The following is a 23,903-nucleotide window of genomic DNA, read 5'->3' as shown; positions in this document are numbered from 1 at the left end:
CTAGCACCTTTTAATTTCTGAAAGAGCCACGGTTGAAAATCTTAATTAATTGTTCCATACTGCTTCAGGATCATTATGCAATGTAATAAAGGCCGTGTAATTATGAAATTTTACAGCCATTACCAAGGCTGATGGCTCGTATTTCATCCTCAGCTGGACCCAATGGCTTTTAGCCACTCAGCTCCCCTTTGATGAACTACAGACAGATCTATCAGGCCCAAACAATATCCAGGCAAGGCGGCTATAATAGCTACCTACAGATGAAGCCATAGATAAAGATAAACTATAAATCTACACACAAATGCAGGCACATTGCCTCAGGATGACAGAGGGGAGAGGATGAGACACTTGGGAAAGCTGGCGGCTTGCAGAAAGGCAACCTTCCCTCTCTGTCTCTGCTATTCAGTTTGGAATTTGTTTGGTTTCTTAAAGATGCAAAACTCCTTAACACTTCCCCCACAAAACTACATATTTTTTAAGAACTGTGAATTTTTATATGGAAGTCAAGGGGTCACCTTATCCATCTATTAAATCTGACAAAGGGAATTTATGTGGACAAATCAAGTTATCCTCCAAAAGAAGAATCCCAGTCAACAAGTTTGCAAATCATATTTTTAAAAGTGAATCCAGGTCACTTGCTTCTGAGACTGAAAAAAGCAACCATCCCTGATTTCTAAATGCATTATCATGAGCAGAGGCACAGAGGTGAAGTTAGATGATAGGCTTTCACTGGAGGCAGCACCAGAGATGCAATTTCATGCAACATTGTCCGACATTATTTTATTTTCAGTCTGAAAATGAAAATACTTCTAAAATTCAGAGCAAGTTAAAGAAACAAGGGGATTATATATGCTCTTGGTACCTGCAACACCAGAATGTAGTTTATGTCCTAGTTATGGAGGTGACCTCCATCAATGCCCTCTTTAATTTAAGACAGGAGGCCTTCCGAGTATGCAGTGTTAGTCCCTCCAGAGTGAGACAAGGCTGACTAAATGATCTCTAGGTGAAAAAAAGAAATGGAGAGCTGCAGCTCCTGACCAATTCTGAAAGAGTCCAGGGAAGAGTGTGAAAACATTAGCTTGGAAACTGCATCTATTAGTACCCATTCCAGTAGCCCACGGTCAGTCGTGAAGCTGATGCCATGCTCGTGGCTGAGGCTAAAAGCATTTCAGAAGGCAAGAAAAGTTAAAATAAAAATATCATCAGTACTCTCTGATTTCTAATAGATTAACAGAGTGCTTGGCCCTTGCCAATGAAAACATGACAGATTTAGAGGAGGTTCAGAGAAAGTAAAGCAGTAGCTAAGAAAACTCTTATGAAAAGAGTCTCAGCAGGAATTACCTTCCTCAAAGCAGTGATGTACAAGAGAATGCAGTAGAAGTGTAAATAAATGAATGATATAAAAAGTAATTCTAAAGCTTTTATTCTGTCTCAAAACACAGACCAAGTACCACTACAGTAAAATGCAGGAAATTCAAAATGGAAGACAAAGGGAAATTCTTCATTCACAGAGTACCTGGACTGGAGAACTTCTTGCCAAAGGATGTCACTGAAGCCAAGAATTCAGAGAGGGAGCTGATGCTTACATGGACAGCCAGAATAGCTCCAGGTATTAATACTCCAAATCCAAATTAAGAGGACAAGGATATTTTTCCTCCTTATTTCACCTAATATCTATGCATAAGGAATTCAAAATAGTTTTCCTGAGGCTTCTGCCTACTATGGGGTTCATGTCCCCTCCCCTGAGACTGATCACTGCTGAAGGCAGGAGTCCATGACCCATAGTATTCAGTTCATAGTTTCCTAAAAACTGAAGCTTCAGAATTTGGGCTGCCTTTCTTTGAGGTGTTTGGAACCTACTCCTAAGAAGTGAAGCTCAGAAGAGAAGAGCTTAGAGAGATGTGCCCCAGGGTAAGAATTTCAAAATCACAGCAACTGAGCTCTCAATGTTCTGCTACTGTGGAAAGATGAAAATAATGGATATGGAAGATCCATGGTGTTATCATAGCCACAAAAGCAGGCAGGTGCATGTATTAGTGTGTGTTTGCATAAGCCTGTGTACGCACGCATTTGTACTGAGCAAACCCAGAGTATTCTGAAAGCTACCAAAATGAATAAAGATCACCTGCTCATTAACTTGTATTCTTTGCTTATTAAATATGTCCTTTCTTCTAATATTAAAAAAAAACACCTGTCTTTGCTGAAGGACAAAATAATAATGTAATCACGCAGGTCAGATCAAAGAAGTATTTTCTGAAACAGGGAACAGAGTTACAAAGGGTCACTGGTCAACAAAGCTCCATATGAAGACAGGCAAGGGAATGCATGATTCAGGTTCCTCTGGCATAATGCTGAGGATGCTTGATGTATGGTCTTTAAGGATCAGTATCTGCTTTTAACATGCTTTACGGAAACTGTACGTATGGTGAGTATTCATTGTACATGGTGTGAACTGATCTGCTCCTTGCAGTGCACGCGGAAGCCTCATAAACATTCTTAATGGGTAAAATAACCCAACATTTACATACTAGACTATACAAACACCACCAGGCTATAATTCCTGGACAGGACTTTAAATTGCTTTCTAATACTTTTATAATTTACCAGAAATTGGTGAAGATATCTGTTAAAAAATGCACTAGGAAAATTGAGAAGAATGGACGTAGACAAAGAAACTGGCAGATCTTTTACCTTCTCTGCTTTCCATCAGGTGGACTCATTTAGCCAAATTAGCATCAACCTCACAGATAAGCTCTGTGGCTTTATGTCTTTTTATCCTCCCCATCACTCATATCAGTAGAGTAAAAAGCAGCTACAAATATATACAGCAGGAGAATTTTTAAGAGCAAGAACTTCAAGTAGGAAGTAAATACAAAGATGTTATTTATATTTCTACCTGAGGCAGTAATACCAGTTTGCTACGCTGATCTAATAAAAATAATTATAATGCAAGAAAATGCATAAATACCACCTTATATATATATATATATTTTTTTTTTACAAATGAAACACATGAAGTTTTAACCTCTATGGTAAATGTCTAGTCTGTTAGACAATGCCTATCAATATTCCGTAATTTAAGATTACTGTACGATTTTAATAAAGTACAGTAAGGAATTTTGTGCATGTCAGAAAGTTAATTTGCAGTTTAATGCAAGCTACCTTGAAACAGAACTAGATGAGGCATAGTTAGAGTTTATTTTTGCCAAATACGAATTACTGCAAAGGAAAAAGTAATTAGCTTTACATATTTTGGGAAAGACTTTCTTTTCAGTATTGAGTTTAAAACATTTTCCTTCTTCAAGTGATTTTTGGGTTTATTTTTTTTAATGAACAGCTGCATGTATCTTATATATGAATAGTTTTTAGTGTTTTTAGGAAACCTGCTTTAGAGAACACACAAACGAGAGGTTTTGCTAAGTCTCAAAAAACCCCTGACTGCAGTAAGGCCACATTCAGCATTAGGACAGACGAAAAAAGGAAGGGCTATGGGGGTATAATTGTATGTTTCCTCTTTGAATATTCACCAAACGGGGCACAAATCGTAGCTGCTATAATGCATGCCATGTTTTACACTGATTTTCTACACTTGGTATTCCCTAGCTGAATTGTTTCTGAAGTCTGTGGTGATTTTTTCTCCACAGCAAATCAGCAGTTTTTCAAGAGGTCTCAGTGCAACCCAGGAGTATGACATTTACTAATGTGTTGAGATTGAGGGATTCTCCTTTGTAGAAGCCAACACTAATAAGAAAGATATGGTTCACTGTCTTGGGTATTCTTCCCAGTTTTATTAATTAGATGGAAAGCTTCTCCCTCTGGAATACTGCAAGGTATTTATTAACACTTCTGCCCACAAACTAGAGTAAATTTACAGTAGTGGAGGTAATTGTTACATACACCGGCTCTTGTTATCAACTTGGCAGGGATAAGCAAAAAAACCCCAGAGGTTTAGATTATGATCTTTTTCATGATATTTTAATTGTGCTTCTTAATCTGCTAAATTAAAAACTATAGTACAATCTTATTCAGATCACTGGCAAAAAAGATCATATCAATTTGCAACAAAATGTATGAATGCTCCTATCTCTTTTAATTATACAAAGAATTTAACAGTCATATTCAATATGGCCACAGAGTGACTGAGATACAAACTCTTTCTTTTGCAGTTGTGCCATCTTATCCTTCAGCACCTTCACATTTTATTTCATGTCTCCCATCTTTTAAGGCAAAGACTCCCTTCCCTAGATGATCTTTAGTATCACTACCTTCCTTCTCTCCCTTCATGTTCAGCATGATGACATAGTCCAGCAACCGTGTCTCAGCACAGCGATGACTGATAATGACCAGGCAAGCACTCCATAGTATCTCAGTTACTTTTGTGCTTTACAGAGAAGTGTTAGGTATGCCCAGAGATACTTCATGTATCCACGTTTCCCTCACCGTTGCTTTCAGCCTTCCTCTTTTTTTTTTTTTTTTTTTTGCATTCTTCTGCTATCAGACCCTCTTACTCCCTCTGGGCACCAGTATGTCAATTTATAGTGCCATCAGCAATGCCCTCTCCTTAATTGGTCCACACTAATTTACCTACACTTTTTATTACTATGCAGTTCTCAGTGCTCTCAAAAGCTTAGAGTTGGGTTTTATTTTGCAATCTTTACCCTATTTCTACATTCTTCCACCCACTAAGTATACCTCAAATGTGCTCTACCATCAGGTATTTGGGCACATTCATCATTAATTTTAGAGATTACACAGAAAGCACAGTTGTGTTTTGTGAGAATGTACCATTAGAGAGGTCTAAATCAAAATTTTCACATGCCAATACTGCTGGATCATCTCCTGTTTCTTTGGCTTTCTCCTTGACCCAGACGTCAGCTTTCAAATATCTGTTTCTTGCTGATTGTTCTTTATGGTCACCAGACATTTACTGTGGCTTCCCTTATGGATGATAAGTGCCCTATCAGTGATCTGAGAAGGAAGGGGGTGAGAATTTTCTCATCTGTTCTGTCAAAACCCCGCTTAGCTATCCTGACTGCACAGGGCACAAGTCATTTATACCTGGCACTTGCCAAATACACTCCTGTCAAGGAGCAAACTAACTTACTAACATCAGCAGTTTTCATCACCTGTATCATACGTGATGTCAGAAGCATAGATGTAGCATGAGGTACATTTATACAGGAAAAATATGAAGGAAGAATTTGGCCTCCCAAATCTTCCACTGTCTCTCTCTGTAATTCTGCTGGAGTCACAAAGTCCTTCTCTTTCTCACAGTCTTTCTGTGCAAACTACAGATACAATATATATAAATAAATTAACAGGGCTGTTATGCTGGTTTTTTTTTCATTTAATGTCTGAAAACAACAACGAATATTTTAGCCAGAAAAAGGTCTACATTGTCTATTCAACACTTCTGTAAAATATGTGAAATATATGAAGAGATAAACTGGCTGAAATATTTAGAAAATGATGGTGCTCAACTTTAACACTTCCTCTTCATGCTTGTTTGGTCTACTGGTCACTGTTGGCTAGTGGGCTAAGTATGAGAAAACATGAATCCCCTTTTCTAAGTAGTTTAGGCCATTTATCCATTTATTTCCTTCATTTGCTTTTCAGAAATGTTGAATATACTTTGTAGACCTTTTCTTGGTTAAAACTGAGCAATACAAGAGAGTTTGAAATAGCTCCTACTAGGTGACCATTTTTCTCCATGTATTTCTATGGATGCAGGACTATGGCCATGAAATGAATGTGTCTGGCATTGCATTAGGATGAACACAAAGTAAAACTAGGACTTTGACCACGTAGTGCTGACTTTACAGCACTGAGTGAGAGGTGCACCAGTGCACCAGTGTTGTAAAACTGTAAACAAACATTGATATTATACTGTATATATGAAAATGCATAAAATACATTTAATTAACTCTGGGCTGTGATACAAACTGACAATTCTCAACAGAAATTTCAAAGCTAAGCCTGACACCTTTCGAGTCATTTTGCTCAGTAAGATACATATTTAGACCAGATTTATATACATTTTATGTATTTTTTTAATATATGAAAAATGCATATTATTTACCCAATTGCCTGGAATGTCTTTTGGAGAAATACATATTTATTTTTAAAAGCAATCCATATATTATTTACTCAGTGGATGAGAATGACTTCAAAAACCCGTTCTGCTCCATCAAATAAATACATATTTATAAATGTTTTTTAAAATGCATATTATTTACCCAATGGACTGTTATGGCTCTGCTAGTGCCATACATGTAAATATGTAATTAGCCACATAATAAAAAATCCCCACAAAATTTCTCTGAAAAGCGCTATATTTCCATGTGTCAATGTACAATACCTTTTCTATTGTTATTACTTTTCTTTAAACAGCAAAGGTGATTACCCTATGCTAATGACTAAGGCTTTGCCATAATTGAAAACCCCACTAGCTCTGCAATTATACAAAATGTAAACTTGCAATCTTTATTTCTTCCTTTTAAAATTAGTGTTTTGGAATCCTCATGTTGCCATTGGTGCACCTGGCCTAGATCTTTCTGCCAACCCCATGGATGCTGACCAGACTTTGCATAACTGAACACTCCTGTCAGTAGGAGTTTGTTCTGTTCTCACACAAGCTCCTCCACACTGTCAGCCAATGCACCTGCACCATTGCTGGGCCATCCAATTTTGTACACTGCCAAACTTTACTTATTTATTTCCCTTCACACGGGTTATTTTCTGCAAAGCACTAAATATCCTCAAAAATTCCTTTTTCTTGTGAGAGTGAGGCCAGGATATGAGACATACAACTCCAGGATCACAATGTATTTTATTACATACTCCTGTATAAGTTTCTATTTGAAAGGATGTAGCACCTACCCAAAACATTTAATACTAACATTAAAAACAAGACCTGCCAGGCCTACAAAAATTGACGCACACTTCCCAACAGGAGTGAATAGTATAATTTTTAGTAGTTCATATGTGTACATGCTGTACTAAGTGTCACACATTAAGATGTAAATTTTATTCTCTGTGCTGAATGCCAGGTGATTAATTTTGATAGCATAGTGATCAATTGGTACAGATGCTGCACCTGAGCAATGTTTGTTTCTCTACACCTTGGTAGCAAAGGTGCAGCACTAATACAAATGTCACTTGTGTAGCTGTGCAACATCTCTGATTTCCTGAAAACACTCATACTGGTAGTTAGGCTGAACTGTAGAACTGTAGTTCTGCCAGTTTTTTCAATTAGATCCATTATTGATTTGATGAAGAAGCAAATTAAACATACCATGGTAGTATGTAAAATGGTTAGACAGAACATAAGGTTCTGGTGCTGAGCTTCTTAGGCACATTACCTCTGTGTGCAGCTTTTCCTTACCAGTGTCTGGAGACTACAAAAATGAGAGACTTTTGCAAGACAATTCAGCAGCACTAGTCTAGCAACTTAGGTACGGAACATCCAGGAATATATTCATGTAAAATGCCAGGAATCTCAGACTTTGTTGAGACTAGAGCTACAATTACTTAGTTGCTTCATTAAGATCTGGCATAAACCTCTTGTTTTCACAAAGCTGCTAGAGACTGACACCAGTTTGGGGATAAAAATCTATATATACTGGTAATAACACCTTTTTCTTCAGAATAACAAGAGATTTTTGTTAATTGATGGTACATTTTAAGTTTAAATCTCTGGCATGTGGAATCAACACTGTGTGCAGCTTACAACTATTTCTTTGTAATTTCCTCTCATTAAAGAACATGAGTTTTGATACCAAGAATGAGTAACATGCAGCGTCTACCTGGACTTACATGTTCATGTTTTTACAACCACTCTCCCCACCCCTTTGCTCAACATGATGAGGAACCCAAAGCAAGTAGGTGTGCTCACTAGAAAGCCTCTTCACTAATTTCCATTTCATTCATTTACCAAATCAAATCAAACTGCTACTGTGAAAACTATCTTCTCACAGAGGAGACTAAAGCTTCTCTCCACAAATCACTCCAAAGCACCTGAGGTTCAGCTTCCCAAAAAAAGTTAGCTGAAAGAAACACAACTAACAGGATGCTGCAGCAGCAGGTACACTCAGGGCACACAGCTCAAGGCAATAAGTTTCTTAAGGTCAAGCACAGTAAGCCCACTGTCTGGCTTTGGTGTACTGGAAACCTACATTAAGTCAGCACAAGCCTACAAAATCCTCTTTTCTTATTTCCGCATAGCTGCTTGTGTCAGAGCAGAGAGACAGTATTTTGCACTCTTTCTCTATCTCTCATGTCACTCAACACTGTAAGAAGGACCAGTAATATCATTTCCAACAGGCCCAAATTCCTGTTGAAATTAGCAGTCTCCCTGCAGGTATGCAATTTTAGGGCCTGTACCCTACAATAATAGATCAGTCAAAAATATCCAGGTAAAAGCTATGCTGCTTAAGATGATGTTCTGGTTTATTTTGCCACTCCTGCTGCCAGCGTGTAATCTTATGCCTCTTTCTTTCTTGAAAAGCATGTAAATTGTTGTACACAAATAAGAGTCATTAATGGAAAGCAAGACATCGCGAATCACACAATAAATGTATCAATTTATGCCTGGGATGCACATGAGGCAATCAATTTTCCCAAATCCCAAATCAATTAAAAAAAAAAAAAAAGGATGAAGAAAAACAATTTGAATTTTCACTCCTCTAAAAGATGGGGATGAGAAGAGAGAGGGAGGGAAGCTGGTGTGCCAATCCTTCTCCCTGTCTCTCTTTGCTTGTTTTGTAATTACTAAACCTGAGGTAACTTGAAAAAACTGTGAAAAGTTACTCTGAGGAAATACTGACATTTCAGATTAAAACATCTGAAGGAAGAGAAAGAGACAGAAATAATGCAGCAAGTGTTAGGAAACTTCTGGCCTTCAGTTTTACACATGCACAAGGTGCCCGCAACTAAGAAAAGGGGTAATGTTTCTCTTCCTGTGTCATTTTGTGCACTGATGGAAGTGATGTCCTACAGCATTTCAAGTCATTTATTGAAGTTTGGTGGTGGTAGTGGGAATGTTGTTAAGGAGAGTAAAAAAAAGCAATGTCCATTTGAAGCTTGTCTGTGAACTTTGCATGAACCGCCAGGAATAATGTAGTGTGATGACAAGCCAGTTATACCTTCCACTAAATTTGCTGTCTGGAATGAACTGAAATAGTGTTTGGTTTGTGTAATTACGTCCATCTATCTTTATATTCCAGCGGCATATCGCAAATTGAAAATACTAAAAATTGACTGTTGGTTCTGATATTTAATGATTGCCAAAGACAAGACGATGATTTATTGGTTACTTACCGATGTGACACATTTGCATCTTATTAGACGGAGATTACTATTCCTTAAAATGCGGACGAGGCCTGATCATGTCTGATGGATTGATTTGATTTGCAAATGTAATCAAACTAATAAGAGGAAAAAAATGAGCAATAATGCCTTGTTTTTCAACTGGCAATCACTCCCCTGCCAACAACGCTGATATCCCTGACTAAGCAGCCTTCACACAGTCTTCCTGTCTCCTCAAATAAACAAAGGGATGCAAAGAGCTTGATAAGAGGATAACAAGCCAAGTATGGATGTAACATGGAGCCTGTACCTCAGCACTGCACAAATGTATCAATGGGAGTACCAGGAGAGGACTCACGGTGCCTTCAGTTCTTAAAAAGCAGCAAGCAAAAACCCAAAGAGCAAAACTCCATTGCAAAAAAACCCTCCACCAAATGAGGGGGGAGGGGGGAAAACTGCATAAAAAAGATAGAAGTGGTTCTAATGCAGGGAACCCCAGAAGAGCAGTCCCCACAAGCACAAAATATACAGAATAAATACCTGGAATTCCTCAACCTGATAGGAAGCTAACTGGAGAATGTATTTTGGACAACATAATTCAAGCAACTACAATCACTGACTGTGGCCACAGCATCAGGGAACCTATTTCCAGGGGTATGCTGGATGCTGTTTTAAAATTATTCCAAGTACTAAATGCAGGGTTTCTGTCACAGCAAACATTCTACCATTCTGGCCAGATGCTGATGTTCCTGTAAGCACTGAAATATGGTTCTAGATAAGAGCAGACTCTTATTCAGCTTGAAGTAAATGACTCTAATTCTCCACAGTAGGATTCTCTTTCTCGTTAATAATAATAAAAAGAAGTACTAAAAGAAAAAAAAAAGCTTAGTGCAAGGAATTGCACAAAGTCCCCTACCATTTACACAACAGTGGTAATTCAAGCAGAAGGCAAATAATAAAGCTCTGAGGTCCATACAGGTTACAGATTGTGACCTGCACATTTAGGGATTGATCCAAAGCAGTGGAATCAAGGCAAGTCTTTCTATTGGCCTAAATGGATTTTCATATAAAGCTTTACTAAAGAGGGAGGTTCGAGCGTGAATGTTGACAGCTGAGGAAGTGATCCTACATATATTTGGGAACACGGAGAATGCTGCACAATGGAAGTGCCTGTGTAAATAATGTGATTGTACTACTTAAATATTTTCCAGACTGATTGCTAATTTGCTTCACTAAGGGATATTCGATAATGTGAAAAAACTCCTTGCTTTAGGGAACAGCCATTATGAAGTGTCAGGTTAAAAACAAAGTTGAATATATAGCTCCAATTACCATGCTCAAAGACCTCAAAATATTTTCATAATTTAAAGTTTTATAGCTCATGTAATTTATACTTATTTTAACAGTGGAAAAGCATCCTGGTCAAATTCCAATTAAATAATTACATTTTGCCTACCTAAAATTCTCACTGCATTTTTAATTGGATACGACACACTTCACTGCATCTCCTAAATTGTTTAGTATTGCCATTCAGTATATAAATAGCTACCACTTTCTACCACAGAGGCAGTACACTTGTCTGTGCAGCCATCAATGGCAAACTGGAGTTCATCTATGTTGGCTGCAGCACTGGAACTCAGGAGACCCATGGCAGCCCATGCTCCCATCACCCTGTTGCAAGCTGGTTTTAGGTGTATTTTTAATTCCTCCTAGCAGGTTCTTTGAAAGATTTTATGTCTGTCACTGATGCTGGCTGATTATGATACTGCTGGTTATGAACATGCTAATGTTCCTTGTCAACAGCCTGTCCTCTTTATCTTCTGAAATGCCCATCTAAGCCTCTTGTCAGACACTGCCCTCTGTAGGTTTATGGTACAGAGGAAGCAGGAATAACCCTGAACAGCAGTGCCCAGCTTGTCCCCAGTCCTACCTGCACTGCCTGTCTGGGGCACCCTGTTTACCAGTGGCCTCTCAATTACAGAGCCCATGGTGGGCTTCACATATGAGGATTACAGAACACAGCAAATTACTCATCACCACTGATATGCAAGGTGCAATCCTGCAAACTCCAAATTTGGGTTGAAGATATTCAGCAAAGCATTCAGCATAATTCATTGATGGGGTCCAGAAAATATTCAAATAACTCAAAACACAAAGAAGCTCTTCAAAATTTACTCCTATAATCTCACTGTATGAAGTGATAATCTGGAATTCACAATGCATTTTGCATGTTATATCTGCAGCTGACGATTCACTGACACTAAGCAACCTGCTCCTGAATCTACCCAACAGTTAACTTTATCTCTGGGAAACTTCAAAGTAGTAAAGTGAAGGACAGATCACAGAGTAGAATGGCTTTGTACAAGAGACTGATATGGGGAAGGACTCTTAAATTCTTCTCACTGCAAGCAGAGTTAATTAATGAGAGATACAAGGGTCACAGAAAGTTTTATATGTTACCAGATATAGCTTGAATCATAGCAAGTTTGGAGTCTAATGACTGTTCAGCAGGGTAGGCATGATGCTAAAGCATAGCCAGAAGAAATCTCTGGCTAAAAATACACCCTGCAGCCTGCCAGTGTCATGATGTATTTATGCCAGAAGTGCAACTTCTTTGAACAAATGTATGAGCAGCAGTCATTATCTGCTAAACTGTTCCCCCTTAATCTCTCCAACAGCTGGATGCATGAAAACTGCAGATTTGCCCCCGCCTCTTCTCCACCCTCACCACAACTCTTTGCTCCAGTGTTCTCATGCGTAACATGTCAGGACTTGCTGAGCGAGCTGACTCGACTCTGTGAGCGCCACTTCCATGGAACTTGGAGCCTTCTGCAACTGTAGTTGTTTCTCATTTCAGTATTTGATTTCACCTCAGCTGTTAATGCAGCTGATTGAAACTGATGGTGCACAACATGGCAGATGAAAACATCTTGGGGAGAAGAGTCAGAGCTATGCTGTGAAATTTCCACTCGTCTATAATAGATGCCTCAGGAGTTTGGTGTGGAAAATACCTTGGCCAGACCAACACATTCCCAGAGAACTTTCCAGAACATGTTTTCAAATGAAAGGCAGGTTGTGTGTTTTCTTGCATCAAGAATCACCAAAATATTTTAATACTGCGTGCTATGCAGTATTAAACTTGGGGATGATGAATTAAAGTAACACTGAACACTGAGTCAAAAGTTACAGTCAAGTAACTGCTTCATCTAAGTAATTAAATACAGGAGCATCCAGTACCTGCACTCTTTGGATTCTGAGTTTCTTTGGATTCCTTCTGCACACACATACATGCCTGTATATTTATATGTGTGTGCATAAATTGAGCATTGCCCAACAAAAAAGCTTACTACCAATGAAGATAGGAGTTCATAAAGCCCTTGTATGATCCAGCTGCTGCAGAAGGCAATTACTGCAGACTCATTTTTTAAAAACTGCTGATTCTTATATCAGGCTGGACTGAGCCCTGCCATTACAACCCAGGTGCTCCCCTGTTATCCATACACTATATATAACCAGACCCAGGTCACCATGTGCCCTGCCAGAAACGTGCTGACTGGCTAAGGGGGTGTTGCAATTCAGGTAATTAATCCTATTCTAATGTAGGTTAAGCAGGTGTGAAGCCGAACTTATCCAGAGAGAAAGTAGAGGCATTCTTAGAATTACAGTATTTAACTGGTCTCAGCTGACTTTAGGAAACTAGACCATCCTGTGTCTCTGACCCAGTCATACAGGTGGAGACCTGTCTGCTCTAAATCCAATCTAAGCAACTGGCTCTTCCCCCCGCCTCCTTCCTCCCATCCTGGATTTACAGTGTCAATATGTATGACCGAGAAGGTGCTCTTTTCTTCCCCACCCAGAACAAAGTAAATATATTTTTGCTGGAGGCTTAGTTAGATTACTAAGTCAAATGTTTAGTTTAAAATGGCCTAAATAGTTCCCATAAGAGGGCTACGTTGCTCTAAGTTTACTTCTGCATTCTCAGTGTCTGCTATGATCTTTTCAGAGGCCAATTTAAATGACATATAAAATTGATCATCTTATCTCCAACAAAGCCTTCAGGAATTTTAGAACTTAAAAAAAAACACTCTTTGTTTGGATGCTCATTAAACTGTGAATCTGCTTGAAAAAAACCTTTATTTTTCTAGAGGAGACGAGTCCTGTAAATACAGAAGTGATACTTAGTGAACATGAATGACAGGCTCAGTTCTGCTGAATTTGTCTCTTCTGCAAATTGCTCACTTAAGGAATAATGTCAAGATTTGTTCCAACTTTCTCCCTGTGTTTCTGAGCAAGGCATCTTCCTGCCTTGCAGCCATGCAGTACTTGTAAGAAGCTGGTCACCCTTGAGGTATGAACTGTACAGTTTGGGAAAGGACACCCCTTCAAAGACTATTTCAGAAGTTTCAATTCTTTCATACAGTGTACTTTTAACCAGTGGTCTTTTAATAAAGTTGAGCTAAATTATGGGGGGTGGTGATGGAATGATGGAGTAGTCACATGCCTGCTATGTCAGGGATGGCACTCTGGATGCTTGTTCCACTTGCAAAAAAAAAAAAAAAAAAAAAAAAAAAAAAAAAAAAAAAAAAAAAAAACTACCAAAACCACCAAAAAAAAAAAAAAGAACAGAGATTACAATAAAATTAAAAAGGTTAAGATACACTTAGACCTCTTACCCTCTGGTAATAAGATTAATTCCTTGTTGGCTTAGAAGAAGGAAAACTTCTACTGAGTCATCTGCAATTTACACAGACCTAATCTAGTAAACCTGTTTGTCACACAAGAAGTGGGTACAAAGGTGAGTATTGTCGTCCCCTGAGTGGAAATACTTGCTTAAACCTTGATTCTGCACAGTGCTGCAGAGTCCTGAGGTGGTGAGTACACACAGGGGACAAAGGAAACTCTCACCTCCCACTGATACACTGACTACTGATGGGGATTTATCCCTTCAGGGCCAGATCCTTGAACAACAGAGGCTGGCCACAGCACATTTGACTTGTACACTCATGACAACTGATCCTACCGAAGGCTCCTGGTCTGTCTCTATAGATTAACTGAGCAAACTACCATCTGTATTTCTTTTTCATTTTTGCTGTAGAATCTGATCACAGAACAAGTCCAAACAATTTCCTGCAGTTTTAGTTTGCATATTTGTACACCCCCTCAAAAACATCCAGATCTGCTAATGGAACAGAATAATAATTTTTCTCCTTCTTTTCCCCTCTCCTTTATTCCATTTAGCAGTGCATTTGAACACTTGCAAATATGAAAGGGGGCATTTTCAGCCTCCTGGTACTTCAGTCATGCAACATCTGTGAGCATACAACATCTCTAACTCAGTCTACAAGTCACCCAGGGTAATACAACGCTCTGGATTTTGCTGGAAGAATAATAGCAAATGGCTGCTATATAATTTTGTACTTTTGCATTTAAGACTCAGAAACTAGCCATTTTTGTTTATAGAAAGAAAATGAAAAGCACTGGCATTCATTACTGTTGATTTGCTCTCTTTTTATTAATCATTTCTTATTTTTAAAGGGCTACAGGAGTGAACAATATAATGCAATGGTAGGAAGATATTTACCAATTTAGCACCTCATTATAAAACTACTCAGAAACCTCTTTGTCTCTCGTTTAACATAATAATTATTAGTGGCAACAAAAGTGGGTCCCACACTTGCACCATGATTAGCAAGTGATGAATCTGGGTTGAATATATTGCATTTTGCTAAGTAAACCTTACTATATCCCAAACCCTCAGTCTAAAAAAACATCTAATTTTAAGAAAATAATTTATACTCCTGTTTAAATGCATGTTTCCAAATTAACCACTGATATTCTATAGAAAACGGCCTCTTTTATGCTTGAAGTCTCCAGCTGCCACACAATTTATATCTCTTTCCTCCCCTCTTTGTTTTTCAGCCATTTTCCCTGAATGTCAAAGTCAATTTAGTGCATTTCACTTTGCTGAATAAATCAGAGGCGAAATCCTTGCTAAAAGTGAAAATTTGATTTGCTAAAAGGAGCTTAGGGCAACTATTAATCAATATATCCAGAGTGTCAAAGCTAAGGCCATGATAGACATGCATTCATTTGGAGATTGGTTGAGGCAGATAAAGGGGGACACCGGGAAAAAAAAAAGTGCAACAGTCAGACAGTGTAGTGTGAATGTTGGGGGCATGGGTGGAGGGAGAGGACTGATTAAAAAAAAAAAAAAGGCAACAAAACAAGAAAAGGAGACAGTCACTCAGAAGGAAAAGCAAGTACTTGTACAGGAATAAAAGGTGAACTTAATAGAGACACAAAGTCACTGTTTAATTCTGATCTTGAAAGAAGACCATTTTAAATAAGGGATTTTCTTCCCTAAACCCCCCCCACAATGATAAAAGATAATGATTGAGCCAAGCTCTTTTGTTACCTGTTAATTCCATTTTTTGACTTTATTATGCTTTTGGTGATGATTACTCTTAGATAAGCTTTTCAAGAATAGGTACAGATTTTGAAGTCATAACTAGCAGGAGGTTCAGGTGCCTTTTTGAGTTTTACTGCACATTTATTTTATAATCACGTATAATTTTCAGGTGATGAAATGTTTATATGTTTGAGATAATTTTTTTCCCTTCAGTTAATTTAATGCAAGTAAAAAAATGCCAAAAGCAACTAACCTGGAAACTAAAGTGCTTTTTTTACCCCAGGACATCTATGTCTAGCATTATTAAAAACCTTCTCACCTCTCTAGTGCTGTCTCCCTCACTTCTGTACTGGAACTAGCAGACACATTTAGAGTGTGTACATCTCTAGTTGTACACAAAGCCTACTACTCTTTTGTACTGAAATCTGCTGAAATTTTGCCACTGACTTCAGCAACAGATTAATCAAGAATAACTCAGCACTGTATCTCAGCTGGGTATGTTGAAAATTTTTAAAAACCAGAACAGATCCTTTGGTTACTACCCTTGTTTTGTTTTGAAAATGCTAGGAGACTTGTTGACATGTTTATTCATGCATCATCCTACCTCTTCCTCCCTACCTTGCAAGATCACTTAACCCTTTTCTGTGATATTCTTTTCAAAATATGAAAAATTTAAAACTGCCACCATTCCCAGCACTTCAAATACCAGGACAGATGAACTGCTGGCATTTTAGGCACACTGCTGTCCCATTCTACTTAGAGAGCCCTGAATCAACATGGTGATCTAAACCCAGGCAGTGCTGGGTGGTCCATCCACGCTAATGCTCAAAAATAAAACTGGTAGCCAATTGCTGATTTCTCATATTGTACAATTCAGTGCCAGAGGTCAAGGAAGTCATTCGTTTTTGAGAAACCTCTTGGCTGAAATCTCTACCCTCAAGGCCTAGGGAATGGCCTGCCTTAGATCACATGTCACACTAGTTGTGAGTTCAAGAACATTTCCCTCGCAGGGAGAGCAGGTCTGGCTTCTGTACTTAAAACATGTTTGTAGAAGGAGTTAAAAGAAGGGCAGATACCAGGCTTTTGATAAAGTGTCCCAGTTAGCACTTTGAGAAAGGGCAGGATGTCCTGATTCCCCGGGAGGCTCAAGTTATTATTCCTGCCAACCTCTTAGCACCTCACAACTCATCCTCCATTCCATGTCACAAGAGCAGTGAACACCACACTTACATGCCCAGCTGTCTGTGGAGGGACAGGCACCCTGTGATGGGGTGCTGTCAGAAGCTGCAGGGTTGTGTCTGAAATGGCCCTAAATCCAGCTAGCAGCACAAGGGACTAGGGAAGGCTGAGCACAAAAAACAAATTTTACAGCAGCAGGCAGCACGGCACAGACATACAGCACAGGCAAAGACCTGTCCCCCGTGCAGAGCTGAGATTCTCTATGGGCTGCCTCAACAACAATCCACACAAGTGATCATGGTCAACTTTTACATACATGGGCTGGTATTTCTGAAACACATGGTGAGAAAAGGGCATTTTAGAAATGACAACTCTGCAGCAAATCATGTTCTTGTTCAACATTATAATGTCAAATTACACCCCTGAGAGCTGCTTTGGAAAGGAAAGCTTAAATATTGTCCTCCACAAAGAGTATGCTGGAACAACAGTGTTTCATAAAACATTAACACTAAAATATTCAAAACACTGTATTTGTTACATCAAAATCATGCCTTTTTTTTTTTTTTTTCCCAATACTAGCACCAGTGGCAGTATCAATTTCTAACTATTCCCTTCCTTGAACACTGTTACTGCTAACAAAACAGGGACAACAGCTGAAGACAAGCAGGCTTATTTTACTAAATAATGTAAGTAGTTATTTTTGATGTATTAGTCTGATTTACTGTTTCCAAACAAATTTTTCATCTTAAGTGCAAAAAGTTGATTTCTATGGTCTGGTTGATGTTTTTTCATGCACGCAAATTTTGTAGAGAACATTTTTTCTTTAGCTTCCTGTTATGCACATTTTTAAGAGCTTAATGTTTGCTGCCTCCACTTAATATGAAAAAATGTTGCACATTTTGGTGAATTTCAATGAGAGAGTTACAAAAATCCAGCTGAAACCGTACTGGTACTGTGAGTAGGTATCAGCAGAAAACCACCCTAGACAGCAAAAGTTTAATTAATATAAGGCAACCAATGAAATGGAAACTCCCTAAAATACAATGTGAAGGGTAGGATACTCAACTACCACAAAATACTGAATTAAGAAAGGTTTCCATATTTAAAAGATAAAATAAAATAGAATAAAATAGAATAAAATAAAATAAAATAAAATAAAATAAAATAAAATAAAATAAAATAAAATAAAATAAAATAAAATAAAATAAAATAAATCTGGCAGAGGCTTCCTAATATATTTACAATTTATTTAGGTTAGTTAATAGGAGTTTTGCCTCGTCAGGCAGGAGATGAAACAGCATCAGACTCTCTCCCTAAGCACCTTCAGTATTTTACTAACGAAGTTACAGTACATCAGAATATTTTAATCTGACACAAAGAACAACAATAGATCTGACTGCTGGCCTGATAATCTTCTTATCACACCCTGTGAAACCTAGCTCTAATATTTGACTGAGCCTCCATTACTCGGCAACACATTCTAAAAAGGCCAACAATGGAGAGAGAATGAAGTGGAGTGTGGAAGTACCTCCATATCTACATAAAAGAGATTAGAGGCGACAGCGTTCCATTTTACAGCTCAATCATATTGTGTTAGCATGCGCTTATCCGAGCGCGGATGAAATTGAAAGAGAAATAAAAAAGAGTCAGGCAGATAGGAACCATAAAAGCGAGGCATGAGCAATTTCCAAGGATATAAAAGGATGCTAATGGCGGGGCCCTGTCATTCTTAAAAAGGGCTATTAGGGCACCATCATCTGTTCTTGTGCCCTTACGCCTCTCTAACTAAAGTCAAGCATTTCCTAATGCCATTGTGATCTTTTTCGTCTTCAGATAAGACATGGTCATGTTTCATAACAACACACTTTCCATTTATTTGATTTATAAATGCAAGGACACTAATTCTATTTACTGATAAAGGCTTTCCATATATATTTTTCTTTCAATATTTCCTTTTGTATATGGTATAGACTTTTTGTTCAATAAAAGCAACTATTGAAATATTTCCAATACCACAAAAATACTAATGATTTTATGAAAGGACTTGAACTTTGTATAATTTGAAAACATTTTTTAGTCTGTGACTGAAATGGGAAATGGTTGGCCAGGGCAGAATGAATATTGCATTGTTACACTTTTGTAGATAATCCTATTAAAAGGCTTTTTTTCAGAAGAGCAAAAACATTGCTTTGGTTTCCTCCACAAAGACAAATTTTACATTGCAATGCTTTAGAGTTGAGATCTTTATTAGTTATTAAACACCTGATATATAAGGGCCTTTAATTACACTGAACCTTAAGAAATCACTGTAGTAAAGAAAGATTTGCTGATTGCTGCTTTGCTGTGCTAGGCACAAATTCACTAGTGGTGTAATTAATCGACTCTACAAGATTTACACCAAGGGTTTACTTAGTCTGCCAAGCTACAGTGAACTTTTACACAATTTGCACCTCTTTCCTAATTCATCCTTTTCCCCATCCCGTTATGCTTCTGCCTCCAGTAACATTTGTTAGTTTCGCAAACAGACAGCACCAATGCAGGCTCTTCCAGACGCTGTTTTGTGCCAGACATTAACTGAGTGTAGCCAGTCCAAGTTCTGCCCTACTCCAACATTCAAAATCAAGCTACAAAAGATCATCATATTTGCCCTTCAGCATGTCCAGCTCTTTTGCATTTTGATTTTTGTGATCAAATGCCAGACAACAAGCACAGATTTTATCACTGTCCTCTGTTACCTAAAGGCTTATAAAGAGATTGTCTTTATTGTCTATTATTTTTTTAAAATTCTCATTTGTAAATGAAATCAGGTAAGTACACCTAGCTAGGGTGGCTTTACCTCTGTAGGTGTGGATTGAGCTTACTTTGTACTAAAATGCTGTCTTGTGGCAGGTAAGTTCTTCAAGTGATTCAGATTTTATATTTTCAGGGCCAGTTTATGGCATCCAATACCTTTTCCACACTAACCAAAGCCATCATTTTAAAGGCTGCTCAGTCTCATCCCTCTGCTCTTCCCATCCCTCCAAGCCAAATCCAAGCTCCACAGCATATTCACAAATCAGACTGACAAAAGTTCCCCTGCAACTGCTATGGAGCATGACTGACTTCTTTGAGAGCTACTCTATTTTGGTTAAGGTGATCTAGGTATCTTCCAAAGATGAAACTCAAACTAACCTGCTTAACTCATTTTGACTTAATTTGGGGTGCTTTATTAGCAACCAGTGTAAGACAAAGTAGCTCCTATAATATAGAGTGATGTTTAAATTAGTTTACAATTTGCTTGGGCTCATCTAGAACTGCTCTGAACAAAGCCATTCAGAAATGTCAGCTGTGTTCCTAACCACTGTAACAAATTGTTGCCTGAACGCTGCACACCTAATGACTTCAAATTAGCTGCACTGCGATATTGCCTGACAGTTCGTTACGACTGTTAGCAACATAGCCGGCGTATCATGACCAATAAATTGGTTTCAGTGTGGGCTGGGAAAGGGACTTCCATCAATTTGATTAAAGAAATTACTGTAGCATTCAAAGCATAAAGACAAACTAGTTTAAGGAGACAGAAATAAGTTAACTGTACCAGAAAAACACTGCTTGTGATACAAGAGCTTGTTTATACACTGTTTGTGGCACAGGGAATGACTAAATTTCAACTGACTATTTTAAAGTCTGTAGGCTGTTGTCTTTCCTCTGAAGTAAAAAAAAAAAAAAAAAAACAACACTTCATAAAGGTACAAATTATTTTTTTCCTTGATTGCGTTTATATTTATCCAAGATGACCCAGAAGAACTGGCTAGAACAAGGGAAAAGAAACAAACAGCATGACTATTTCTTTGGATTTTCTTTTGAAACTACAAATAAAATATCTTTAACTCTGATAAACAAATATCTGACTGGATTATTTATTCTACTATTAAGGTGTCCCAAAAACACATTTAAAATGAGAATGACTTATTACTCTGAGGAATGAAAGGTTATCCACTCTCATGCTTAATAAGGTTCCACTATCAAAATTAGAAAACTAATGAGCTGATGAAAACACACCAACATGCTCACTCATCTGCTGGACAAGAAAAATACCTTAAGAAACAAGAGAAAAAGCTGACCTTTTTCGTGTGACTTTACCGTTTGTGAAAGGTGATAGACTGAGAACCCTGGAGACTTCTGTAAGTTTGTCTGCTAGCCCACAGAGCAAGAACAAACACCTCAGCACTGGGGAGGGGTAAAAATACACCTGAAATGATATCTGAAGGAATTGCTAATCTTCTGAGAAACTGCTTTTGATGACCCCCATTTTTCTTGCTAATAACATTGCCAGTCAGCTTTTATAATATCAGTGCAGTTATGTGATGCAGACTGCAGTCCATTCTGCGCAGATCAAGGAAATACTAAGTTTTAAGTGGAGACTTTTTGGGACAATTCAGTCCTTTGTACTGAATTGCTGGTACAGTTCAGTTTTCACACTAGATCAGTCAATGAAGAGAACACTTCCTCTGTGCCTTGCCAAAATATAACGGAATTTTTTCACCTCCTGTGGTCAGTAGTGCTGCATTTACCGAACAGAGGAGCCAGACTTACATTCAAATACTGCTGAATCAGATGACTACAGAGGAGAGGACTTGTATGACCCTTTATTCCAGGCTAATGCCCTGGATAGCAAGGGGAGTTTATCTCAATAATAGCAACACATGAAAAAAAAAAATTCTCTAAGCAGCATGTGAAACTTATTAACATGGTAATACTCGCAGCAACAACACTACTACCTCCAAGGTAAGATACAGGACCATCTAAACTATGTTCTGTGGGAATATTCTGGAGCCTTAGGAAAATTTTATACATTGTAGGGAGAGAAAAAAATAGTGTTTTTTACCAGCATAGAATAATGCACATTATGATTTCTGTACATTATCTATTTGCAATAAATACTGTATGTACCTGGAATATGTTTAGCCCATCCAATGATCACCACCAGTTCTCTGTCTGCCAGGTCACAAAGAGTGGTAAGTGCTTTGATGTCACTGTCTGGAACAGTGGGGTCAGGCATAGCATAGATCTTCTCTGGTTCAGCCACCAGCAAATGGGAGACAATCTTGTTATCTGCAAAAATGGTCCAGAACATTACAAGATCACCAGTAGCATCATTCTATACTTCAAACAGATGGCTCAGATTTCAAAGTGCACAAAAATTTGTCTTAATACACTGAACCTAATTACACCTTATTGTAACTTCATGACCTCCTACAAGTGGTTACAGCACAAACAAATCTGATCCATTAACAGTGTTTATCAAGCCAGACATGCATGTTCTTAAGATAATAAATTCAATAGAACACAGAAATACATGATCCCCTTTCATTACTGGAGTACAAACTTTATAGGAAAAGATTAATGCATTACAGGGCATTTTTCACGATTCAAACAGAAAAGTTTTGCCTTCATTTTATTACCTGCTGCTCACCCCACCCCTTAAAGGCAGGGGTATTTTTGACTGAGTAAACACCACATGCAATTAGTCAATCGCTGGAATGTATAACTTCTGTCAGTGACCCCAACTAGCATTCTTTACCTACAAACCCAGACTAATGATCTCCTTCTCATTTTTAAACACAAAAAACCACTAAAATCAAAGAGAAAAAAGAGTGTAAAACTAAGCAAAGTATGAAAGTATGCAAACTCTACCTCAGAAAACTGGTTTTGTGCACGGAATAATACTTTATTGTAGTCACACACTGCTCGTTTTTATCTATACAGCATTTTCATTCACATGTTAAATATTTACTTTTTCATTCAGTTGACTTGTGACATCTATTTGGAATAATCAATTAAGTTATAAGGAAAAATGCAGAGAGAAAAAAAAAAAAAAGAAGAGGCCACAAGATTTACAATACAGTGTTGCTATTCTGTAAGTAGGATAAACATAATATGAGCACTATATGCATGTGAAGACACAATGGAAATATTTTATCTCTATACAGGAGCCTGATTTATTACTCTGAGAAGGCAGAACTGAAAAATGGGAAAAGGACTAATTCATTAAGCCTCCTAATACAGGGTACATTACTATACTTCCCAATATATTTAAATTTTACTTTTCCTGGTAGGTATATCTTTTGACCTCAAATGCACCATCAGAATTTAAAGCCCAAAGAGCACTCTTTAGTGATTTTACATGAATCTGCTCCCTTCAGCGAGACAAAACCTTATAAGGCCTGATATAAATGGGATTCCACTGTGAGAAGACACCAAGTATTTTCTGAGTGCAGAGAATGCTGCCAGAATTAGTATAATTTTCCCAATCTGCATTAAGTCACAGGACAGAGCACATTGTTCTCCTGCAATGGAAGCTGACTGATTTGCACAGCAGTGTTGATGCCTTGTGAAGGCTGACCTAGAACAGAGGCTAACAGAGTTGAAGAATAAAGTAGGGATTTACTAAAAGGCCTCAATGGGCAGTACAAGAGTCTGGCCAGGGCTGCACCAAAATGGACCAAAATGATCACAAAATGGATGACCAGTCATGAGGTCTCTCACTTTTATAAATTCTGGTCCATTAGCATATTGGAGTTAATTGTCTAATTATAGCTTTAAGTCATGAAGTCACATCCTTCTTGTTTTTCTCTCTTCAATCCACACTGTTTATGCTCTTGGGCCTGAAATTTGGATCAGCTGTCCTTGGTCCCAAGCTAAAACAGGAATTGTTTTGTCTACCTACTCTGTGAAGAGAGTTTACCATCCCTTAATACAAAGCTCAGAACTACACACTAAAGCAGAACAAAATCTGAAAAACAGAAAAGCTAAAACCTGAGGCATCAGTGTCAAAAAGGATCCCTACTAGTCCATGACATATTTCCATAAAATGCTCACTCGATTCAGATTTCTGATACTTTACTGCTCTTTAGTGACACAGACTCCTTGACTTTGATCTACTGTCTCTACCATTTGTGCCTTATTCCAAATTTGTGTGTCAGAAGTTGTGATATATGTTAGTCCTTCATATAATAAGTGCAAGAGC

General features: G+C 38.0%; 1 protein-coding gene across 8 annotated transcripts in view; it reads right to left on the bottom strand.

Moving 5' to 3' along the window:
- The window catches only part of ESRRG (estrogen related receptor gamma), a 225,359-nt gene that overhangs the window by 25,854 nt on the left and 175,602 nt on the right, over positions 1-23,903 (bottom strand). For all 8 annotated transcript variants that reach the window (XM_053974143.1, XM_053974139.1, XM_053974142.1 and 5 more), the window contains one exon: positions 21,827-21,988. In XM_053974143.1, coding sequence (XP_053830118.1) covers positions 21,827-21,988 — 162 coding nt within the window. The remainder of the gene's footprint in view (positions 1-21,826; positions 21,989-23,903) is intronic.

This window comes from Vidua macroura, chromosome 3 (genome assembly GCF_024509145.1).
Source record: "Vidua macroura isolate BioBank_ID:100142 chromosome 3, ASM2450914v1, whole genome shotgun sequence".
Taxonomy (NCBI): domain Eukaryota; kingdom Metazoa; phylum Chordata; class Aves; order Passeriformes; family Viduidae; genus Vidua; species Vidua macroura.
The sequence above is the reverse complement of the archived record's forward strand: the minus strand, read 5'-3'. Positions and strand labels throughout refer to the sequence as shown.